This window comes from Belonocnema kinseyi, chromosome 2 (assembly GCF_010883055.1).
Source record: "Belonocnema kinseyi isolate 2016_QV_RU_SX_M_011 chromosome 2, B_treatae_v1, whole genome shotgun sequence".
Classification (NCBI taxonomy): Eukaryota; Metazoa; Arthropoda; class Insecta; order Hymenoptera; family Cynipidae; genus Belonocnema; species Belonocnema kinseyi.
The window spans coordinates 123,136,971-123,147,850 of NC_046658.1; the positions used below are offsets into that span (position 1 = coordinate 123,136,971).

Here is a 10,880-nt window from a genome sequence, read left to right on the forward strand (position 1 = left end):
GTTATCATGGATTACGCAATCTTATAGAAATTTTCAATATAAAATATTTTAAATAATTAAAATCTAAAATAATATTTCACTCATTGCTTTGATATAATTGTTTATAAAATTATAAAGGGGTGAAGCCAAATGAAGCCCCCTGTCCGCCAGCAAACAATGTTCTAAATTATATACATTGTTTTATTTCAAGGACATGATTTATAATCCTCTTTCAAAATATATAATTCGAAATAGGACGAGCGATATAAAAGTAAACGTTATTGATCAAGAGATTAGTTGCGTAGAATATGTTAGAATCATAAATTGCATATCCTTTACATGAGAATGGAAATATTACCCCGAGAACCTACACAAAAATTAAAAAAGTAAAATATATAATTCAAGTTAAAGCCATGTGACGAGTGGATCACGTGACCTTACCGCCACTTTTCTTTATTTCCCAAATTATTTTCACACGAAGCGCCACATCGAGTTGAAAATTGGGGATGATAATAATAAGAACTAAGAAACGTGAGCCTGGTCCTAAATTTGACTAATTATGAAAAAAAAAACAAATTAAAAAAAAATTTTTTTCTAATTATAAAAATTTAGGACCAGACAAAACTGTCTTAATGCTTCTTATTTAGTATCCCAAATTTTCAACTAGATGTGGCGCTGCGTGTGAAAATAAGTTAGGAAATAAAAAAAGTGACGGTAACGTAGGAATCTGGTCACGTGACCCACTTATCACATGGCCTTAATATTAAATTTTGGAACGGTTTGGGAATTAAAACAAAGATAAAATAAAAAATTAAACAAGGAGGGAAGTCGTTTATAACAGAAGTAATTTACTTCTGATAAAAACGATAATTTCATTCGGAACAATGTATCATTTAAAAGTTTAATCTTTTACTAAAAGAAAAAAATTACAAAGTAGAAAAATATAAGAATTAGAAATGAAACCTCTATATTATTATGCATAAGAAGGCTAAAAACTTCTTTGTCATTATTAATTAAAATGTGCAAGTAATTTTTTCTCGACATGATTCAAATAATTTAAAAAATACAAATGTTATTGAAAAACAAATTATTCTTAAAGTGATTCAGCAGCATGATCTAAATTTTTAACCTTTTGATAACAAAATTTAAATTATGATACAGTATTAGAGTTGAAATCTATTTTCTCTTTTGGCTCCTTTTTTAATTGGCTGCCATGAATAAGCATATTTAACTTTTTAAAGAAATTTAATTCCAGTTCCGAAATAGATTCTTGAATTACTGTTTTAATATTTTCATTGAAACACAATCACAAACGTTATAATTAACCTTTTAAGTAAGTGTTTGATGTTCCTGAAAATTACTCCATTTTGCAGACCAAATCTTATGGATTCTCTTATAGAATAATAATTCATAAGTTCTAACACATTTTCTTAAGATACGGCTAAAACGCATAGTAAATTATATCAGAGGAAATGAGTAAATATTTAAAGAAGTTTACAAACTTTGCAACATTATTACAGTATGCTTGATTGAAACTATAATCGGAAAATTACAATAAGAAAACAAAAAAGAAATCATTGATCAAATAAACGCTGAAAAATCAATAATCTTGCATAAACGATTCACCATGACTTTTCAATTTTTTGACCTATATTTTATAATGTTCATCGCGATTTCCCTAGAACTAACTACATAATGTTCAGCAATCAAAGTGAAATCACAAACTTTCTTTACATTTTTAACAGATTTACTAAATTCCTTAATACAAACTACTTTAAAATTTTCAAATGCGTTTCTCTAATCCAAAAAAATTGATTAGTTTTTTATTTCTACAATAAAAAGAACCTTTTTGTTATATTAAACAGAAATCATCAATATTTCCTGGGAATTCATTTACTTTAGTGTAATTCAGGAAACTTCTTTTAGTTTATGTTGCAGGATTATTTTTATCACATAAAATAACATTTTTCTGTAGTTTTTTTGAACGATTCCTTTGTGCCTAAACTTGTTTTTGAAATTTCCCAGTTAAACCAAATATTCTAAGTTGGGACATAAATGAAACTATTTTCTACACATCGAAATTTTTATTATTACACACAGTTAATAAGAGCATGTCATAAACATGTTTACATATATAGTCTAGTTATAAAAAATGTATGAATATGATAAATGATATAATGTCAAATATCAATGAAAAATGCATAAACAAGATTAAATTCCTTATTGTACATAAACGCTTAGAAATCGCATTGTATCTATGACAGAGTTCATATGAAATATTTAAAAATCTTTTTTAATTTCTTTTTTTGTAAAAATAAGCAGATTTTTTTTAACCGGCTAATATTAACTAACACGATACAAAAAAGCAAAATGTTGCAACACGTTCTTTGAATCGAAAAAGATGACATGGTTGACAAGATTAAATTATTTAAATTCAAAATTGAAAAACGATCGACGAATAATTTATAAATAAATTCAACGAATTCACTCTTATTCAAAACGAATCTATAGAGTTTATTATAAAACATTTAGTTATGATTTTTTAAAATTTTTTTGTACGAAGTCCAAAACAATGGCCCTAAAATCGGGCATATTGTACTTTTCAGCAGTTGCAAGGAGATCGAAACCTTCCTGAACGTCTTTTATGGATTTTGCTATTTCTTTAATGCAGATTCGTTTAAGCCTTTCTAATGCATACTTATCAGCTGCTGCAAGCAGCTTTTCTGCTTGCCCCTCTTTTAAATCTTCGACAGTATCGGTATATATAAATTGCAACAAATGGTCAATAATTTCCGGTTCAATATCGGTTATTGTGATTTTGTGTTCCTGTGATTCTTTCATATTATGTTCAAACATGGCTTGAAAAACTGGTGATCTAGCCACGAGGAACAGTTTGTGTGCTGAGAATACCTGATCTTGACAAATAATTTTTACGTCGGTAAAAAGCTTCTTTTCGAGGAGTAGGGAAAAATCTTTTATTATTTCACTGTCTGGAGCTTCGATTTGCATAGGAGTCAAATCATTATATTTTCTCGTAATTTGAAAAAATAGATAGCAATGTGTATCATAACGAAATGAAGATCCGAACGGGAGCGAAAAATAAAAGATGGACTTCTCTGTAATGTTTTCCAAGTTTAAATCTTCGATGAAAGTTAAGTTTTTTTCGTTGTCTTCTTTGCTATAAAGCAACGCTTTGTACTTCAAGTTTGTATACGGTTCCTTTGATTTGAATTGAATGCTCGCACGAAAGAAACCATCTGTACAGTATTTAATTCTAAAGGAACACTTAATTTCGGGATCTTTTTGCAAACTAATTATAACGTCACTTTTATTCTTAGTTCGCAAAGAGTGACACACAGAAATCAGTGTGTAAACGGTCTGATTATTTTCCAAAGAAGAAGAAAGAGTAACTCCTGGTAACACTTTCATTAATTCAAGAGCGTCCAATTGTCCCGCCATATTTTCACGTGCTGTCTTCTTATTCTTGATCGTTCGTACTGTACACGATCTGGACAATAACAAATGATTTGCAAGATTAATAAAGTATAAAGTGACTTGGATAAACGTTTAGGTCCCGAATAATCATTGCGAATTTTGGATCTGACTTAGAAAGCGATATTACTTCTAAATCTTACTGCTTCTAAAGATATTATTTTTATTAAAATTACAAGAAACATACACGAAGCAATATCCAATTCAAAATAGAATATACAGTCTTAAAATGACATTTATTAAATTTTTGGAACATAAAATTATTTTTGTGAAAAACAAACTGACAAATTCGAAGAAACCTCACCGGGAGGAAAGTAATAAAAGATGAATAAATATATATTTTTTAATTTGTTTAGAAACTCGTTGATTTCTGATCACATATTATGGATTGTAAAAATATTTCTTGCAGTAAAAAAAAACTTCAATATACTAGACTCATTTAAAAAGCTGATAGAACAAACTTAGTCGAGAATTCTACTTCTTGTTTTAAATTTTCTCTACCTTGTTGAAAATTAAAGTTTTTTGGTAGAAAATTATTCTAATTAGTTAAAAATTGAAACAATAGGTTAAAAACTCCTTTGAAAACTCAAATATTTGTTTGAAAATTAACATTTTTGTTAGGAAACGAATCTTTATTAGTAGAAAATTAACCTTCTTGCTTAAAAATGTATCTTTTTGTTTAAAAATTAAATTTTGTATTAAAAATTAAGTTTTTCATTTTATTGTGAAATTTTTTTTTTTTATTAAAGTTTAATCTTCTTTGCTGAAAATTTTTCTGGTTGGTAGAAAGTTTTTTTTAAACTAAAAATTAAATTATTTTGTTTTTAATTGAAAATTTATCTATTTTTGGTTGAAAATGTAACTATTTTATTTAAATGTTGTCTTTCTTTTACAGAAAAGTAGTTTCATTACGTCAAACTTAGTGTTTTTTTTATTCAAAATTAATTATACTATCCGAAAATTTTCGTATTCTACTTTTGGTTAAAAATGTATCTTCTTCAGTAGAAAATTTAACTGTATTTTTAAATGTAGATTTTTTTGTTTCCAGATTAGTCACTTTTATTAAAATTTAATTTCTTTGGATAAACATTTAAATAATTTTTTTTACATTTTATTTTTTAGTTACAAATTAATTTTTTAGCTAAAATTGAACAATTCCATTTATATTTTAAAGTTCAAATTTCATTTATTTTCTTGTAAACACATCTTTCTTGTGCCGAAAATTTAATTGCTTTGATGGGAAATTATTATTTTTGGGTTTATTATCAAATTAACTTTTTGGATTCAGAATTCAACATTTTGGATAATCAATAGAACAATATATATTTCTTCTGGTGAGAAATAACTATCACACTTCATGTTCGGAAGACATTTTTTATACCTAAGATTCATCACTTCGTTTAAAACTTTAACTATTTTGTTAAAAATTCCTTTTCACTTAATTGAAAATTGTTTTTTCGTTAATTGAACATTGAATTCAACCATTTTTTTCAATTGATCTTTTTGAGTTGAAAAATCAACTATTTGATTGAAAATTCATGTAATTTACGCATGACTCACGTAATTTGCGGATGACCCCTTATAAAATTCTGTACGACTTTCCTGACTAAAAGTGTTCAAAATATTATATTTAGAAACAAAAATTTGTTTTACATTCGTACTATTGATCGCGTAGGTGTAAAAGGTTGTTTGGATTGTGTAGCAAGCCCGAAATATTGGGCCAAAAAGTGGACAGGGATGGAGGGTTTTCGCAATGGGACTAAACAAAGATATTATTTGGACTAAATTAGGTATTTCAGATTTCGTGGGGGAAATCCAAAATGTCTGCATGCCGGAGGCCAAGTAATAATACTAGTTACAAAAAAGGTAACTTTTTTTTCTTAATAACTTCCAACAAAAATTTTAACATAAATATATTCGAATATTATGTTTTATTTTTGAACACCCTTTCAATTAAATAATATAATCGATAATTTTCTGTAACGGTTTTATTATTTAATTGAATAACTTTAAAGAAACCCCACGTTTATTATAAAAATTAAGTTTTATCCCATGCAGTTGGTACTATTGATTGGCCCTCGGCATGCAGACATCTTGCCAGGTGACGTCACTACATGAAATACCTAATTCATAAATCAGGCAAAAGATATAATCTTTGAATCAGGTTTAAAATATTCTGGACGCAATAGTTTGAAATTATATTGATATTTTTTAAGTTTAAACGTATCCGCCAGTTTAAAGCGCCTTTTCTTACCGGTATTTATCTTTTATCAAACGAATAAAATAAAAAAATACTAACATTTTAGTTACGTTCCCTGCTTTGCCGGGGCTGCCTACTCGATCAGTGTCAGAATCGATTACCAGAATCGATTCTCAAAAATAACCTAAAATTTTGCTCATTTTACTTATTTTCTTGGAAGTAAAAATCATTCCTCACAAAAAATATGATAAAAATTAGTAAAAATGACTTTCGTTCCTGAGAAATATAAAAAATATTAAATTTATAATTTCTTTTTACATTCAGAACATTCGGTATATTTTTTCACACATTATTCAACATCCCTGGGAAATTTTGCGTTCACCACAGGAAATCTGACGTCATCTCAGATTGCGTAATCTTATAGAATTTTTCAATTCAATAAGATTGCGCAATCTTATAGAATTTTTCAATTCAATAAAATATTTCAACTGATTGAATTCTAAAATGAAATCTCACTAGTCTGACAACAATGAATTGAATGTTAAGGAGATCACTGCTTATACGTTTTTTTACACAATTATAAAGGGCAGACTTCAAATGAAGCCCCCCGCCAACCGGCAAATAAAATGCTAAATTATTTTTTTTTTCTATGTCAAATACTTACGGTTTATACTCTTTGAAATAAATCGAAAGCTTTGTTCTCTAATTGTTCTTCCTGCAAAATTTTCACGGAGACGAGCTATATAAGAAGAATAAACGTCTTTCCGTCTGTGGCCGAGAAACGAATTGCGTAGAATGATATATTTCACACCATACAGACGAGAATGCACGATAATGGAAATATTACCCCGAAACCTTGCAGAAAAAGTCAAATAGCAAATTATACTTTAAATTAATATTTTATTTCGGAACGTATTGAAATTCAACAACGTTACGATAGAAAAAACAAAGAAAGTTTCTCTATAAAATAGATAATTTATTAGTTCTGTAGATAACGGAAATTTCGTTCGGAACAAAGTTATCATAGTCAATATTATTAAAACTATTCTAGTTATTATTTCTTAATATGATTAAAATTAAAATAAGAAATAAAAAATTTAGCAACTTCCATTAATTGCGTAAGGATGATTTTTAATGTTTTAGACCCCCCCCCCACATTCAGACTTGTGATGGTAAGAAAATAGGTGGGTTGGCCCTTGGTACAAGATATGGGGGGGGGGGTAAAGTATGCATAAAAATAGTTTTACTTTCTGCGCGCATTTTCTCAACTACTGTTATAATGGTTGAAATAAAAGGTTTGAAATCTCTGTCAAAAATGCATGTACATATTTTTAACAGGCCAACGTACAACAACACCTTTCAAATACAATTAGATTTGTCAAAAAAAATAAAGTTTCTTATAGTAAAAAAAAATAATAATTTTTTTCTATTTTTTTTGCTCTAAAAAATGTGGATAAATTTTAAAAGAACTTGTATAGATTAAAAAAAGGAAATGAAATACATGCGTATTTGTATTTTCTTTAAAATGAGTACAATATGATATTTTTTAATGGGCCGTTTTGAAGTTATGACATTTTTTGAAAAAAATAAAACATAGAACATTTTTAAAAATTTTCTTTTAATTCATATTTTCTAACTTGTATACATAAAAGAATGTATTTAACAGATTTATAGCTATATTGTTTTGTGTATAAAACTTAGGAAATATTAATTTTTAAAAATGGTAAGAATTAAAAAAAAACTTTTTTTCCAAAATTATTTTTCCTTTGCATAAACTTATTGTTCATGTAAAAAAAATTTCTTTTTATGTTTCTTCTACAATGCGTAGATTTCGAGATATTGAGCGTTGAAAATAGTTTTTTTTTTCTTTCAAAAAAGTGTCTTAACTTTAAAACGGCTCAATAGGGATTTTAAGTTATTTCAAAGAACTACAAAGTAATTACAAGAATTACAAAATTGTTACTGAATTTAACGAAATTTTCAAAGCGTTTTAGGAATTTCATGAGATTACACATAATTTCAAAGTATTTTAGGCATTTGAGAAAGGTTACACAATTTTTTAAATATTTAAAAATATTTCAAGAATTTAAAGAAATTGTCTAACGCAACTGCAGCACGAATCTCAGTTTTTCAAGAGATTTTATACAACTTTAAGGGATTAAAAAAAGTATAGTCAGTCTTAACCAATTTTAAGAGATTTCAAGGGATACAGAAGGATTTTCACAGTCTTTCAAGGATTTTAGGGGGTTAAGAACGTTCTCCGAGAATTACAACGAATTTTAAGAGATTTTAAGAAACTTGAAGAGAATGCAGAATGACAAGGAATTTTAAGGGGTTTCGAAAATTTGATGGTTTCGTTGATTTCACTGTTTCAAATTATTCTAAAGCATTATACATGTATATTTTATTTGTGATCATAATTTCTAATAATCTAGTGAAGGGTGGTCCCTCATATTATAAATTATGGAAGATTTCGTCAGATTTTAAGAAATAACGAAGTTTTGCCGGATTTATGAATATTATAAAGGGTTTTAAGGGATTCCAAAAGTCTCAAAACATTTTACAAAATACTAAACAATTTTAATGGTTTTCAACAGTATTTAAAGAATCCCAAGGCATTTCCAGGGATGACAATCATTTCAAAATATTTTAAAATTTCAGAAAGGATTTACACAATTTTCACAAGTATTTACCAGATTTTGAAGATTTGCAAACATTTCCACACATTGAAAGAGATTTCATATTTAACAAAAATAATTAAAAAGAAGAAACTTACATAATAAACGATTTGACTATCTTGCTCCCAGTAAAAATTCGTTAGATTTGCTGAGCCCTTCCCCACCAAAAAAGCCTTACAAAATTAATAGATAATTCCATAATGGCCTACAAAATTTGCTAATTTTAATAGTTTTTGTGTTAACGTTTTTTATTTAAATTCCAACAAAAGTATAAAAAACGTTTCGCGCAAAAAATATTTAAATTAGCCAATTTTTCGATCCGACTACATATTTGATTAAAAATAGGAGTATTAGGCTCAAATATCATTTTAAAAAATATAGTTCTACCCGGAAAGATATTTTAAGAAATTAGTTCACGTAACTGCTCCTTATCTTATTTTAGCTTTGGCGCAAGAACTAACATCTCGTAACCCTTGATTTTAAAGCAATGGTCGTTGATTTAAAAGCAAGGGTTTCGAGATATTAATTCTTGCGCCATAGCTAGAATAAGATCAAGGAGCAGATCCGTGAAATAATCTTTTGAAATTTCTCTCCGTGTAGTATTTATGTATTAAAATGAGACAATTCAATTTTGAGGATAGTTCCTAGTTTCAACGCCCTTAATAAAAAAACCTTTTAAGTGGTTTGGAATATAAAAGCTGGATAATATCCTATACTTTCAAAATTTTATTAATTTAAAATTTTGATTCAGATTTTTTTCATTTTAGCTATTTTTTATCTGGCCATTATGAATAAAAAATTTACTTTTTTAAAAAAATTTAATTTTTTGAACAAATTTAATTTCTAATTACTCAGTAAAAACATTTCAATTACAATATATTAAATTACTTTCTTAATATGTAAGAATCAATCAGAATCTCGCACGTAATTACTACATATGGATGATGAAAAGTATGAGAATTACAAGAAAATAAAATTGAGATAATTTCCAAATAAATGCTGAAAACCGATTATTTTCTATAAACGAATAGTCAGGATTGACCGCAAGCTTTGATCAATTCCATCAGTTATCTTTTAGAATTTCAAATGGAATTTCCATAAAATGATAATGTTCGGTAAACGAAATGATATTCACAGTTTCCTTTGCAACTTTTACATATTTACTTAATTCTTTAACATTATTTAAAATTGGACAAAAATTATTGATATTATTTAAAAATTCAGCTATATCTTTAAGTAATTCAGGAAACTTGTTTTATTTTAGGACGCATTCACATTTATATTAGGTAAAATAACAATTGTCTATTTTCTTACTCATTGCATTATACCTAAATTTACTTTTTATATAACTAAGCGAAAAGAAATATTGTACTTACAGATACAAATGAAACTATTTTTTCACATCGAACTTTGTATTATTACATACAGTTAATAAGAACATGTCATACATATATCTATACATTTATAGTCAACTCCTAAAAATTTGATTTAATATTAGCAATTATATCAAAGAAAAATGCAGAAACCATGTTCAGTTACTCATCGATATACTAAATATTAAACAGTCTTTTTTTACTTTTTCGCCATAGGTATGCGGACATTTTTTCAAATCCAACTAATGTAGTAAATATGCGCAAAAAACAAAACGTCGCTACAGGGTCTTTGAATTAAAGAATTCGTCATGATCACGAGATTAAAATTCTTTAATTCAAAATTGAAGAAGGATCAACGCATTATTCAGAAATAAATTCTGAGCATCGAATATTATTAAAACAAGTATGCAAAATGTCTAAAAACGTATTATATATGCAAAATGTGTTTTGAAGCTGTTGTAAATTTATGATTTTTTAATATTTTTTTTTTTTACAAAATCCAAGACAAGTTCCCTAAAGCCGCGTACATTGTAGTGCTCAGTAATTGCAAGGACTTTAAAAGCTTTACCAATATCTTTTATAGATTTGCTTATTTCTTTCATGCAGATTAGTTTAAGATTTTCTAATGCATATTTATTAGCCGCCGCAAGCAGCTTTTCCGCTTGTCCTTCTTTTAAATCTTCGACATTGTCAGTATACATAAATTTCAACAGATGCTCAATAATTTCCGGCTCAATATTGGTTATTTCAATTTCGTTTTCCTGCGATTCTTTCATTTTATGTTCATACTTAGCTTGAAAAACTGGCGAACTAGCCACGAGTAACAGTTTGTATGCTGAAAATTCCTGACCTTGACAGATTTTTTTGTATGTCGGTAAAAAGCTTCTTTTCGAGGAGTAGGAGAAAATCTTTTATTATTTCACTGTCTGGGGCTTCGATCCGCATAGGAGTGAAATCATTATCTTTTCTTGTAATTTGAAGAAACAGATAACAATAGTTATCATAACGCGCTTTTTCAATCGGGAGCGTAAAATGAAAAATAGATTTATCTGTAATGTTTTCTACAGTCTGTCAAGTTAAAGCGTGGGTGGCTTTACTCGCAGTCGGTAAGGTGTATCGACATGATTTTGGTGTCAAAATATTAAGAAGAGCTCCCTC

The 10,880-nt window shown here is 27.6% G+C and overlaps 2 protein-coding genes across 3 annotated transcripts in view; one reads left to right on the forward strand and one right to left on the reverse strand.

Annotated features, from left to right (window-relative positions):
• The window catches only part of LOC117168044, a 95,585-nt gene that overhangs the window by 28,132 nt on the left and 56,573 nt on the right, over positions 1–10,880 (forward strand). The gene's annotated exons all lie outside the window — the stretch shown is intronic.
• Positions 2,457–6,352, reverse strand: LOC117168043 (TD and POZ domain-containing protein 1-like). The gene is made up of 2 exons (XM_033353383.1): positions 6,336–6,352; positions 2,457–3,487 (listed from the first exon to the last, which is right to left on the reverse strand). Exon 2 carries the CDS (start codon positions 3,436–3,438, stop codon positions 2,512–2,514), a length of 927 nt encoding a protein of 308 aa, XP_033209274.1. The 5' UTR covers positions 3,439–3,487; positions 6,336–6,352; the 3' UTR covers positions 2,457–2,511.

Bases quoted from the DNA above. Each gene is read 5' to 3' on its own strand.
- LOC117168043 (XM_033353383.1), bottom strand. From the start codon at position 3,438: ATGGCGGGACAATTGGACGCTCTTGAATTAATGAAAGTGTTACCAGGA.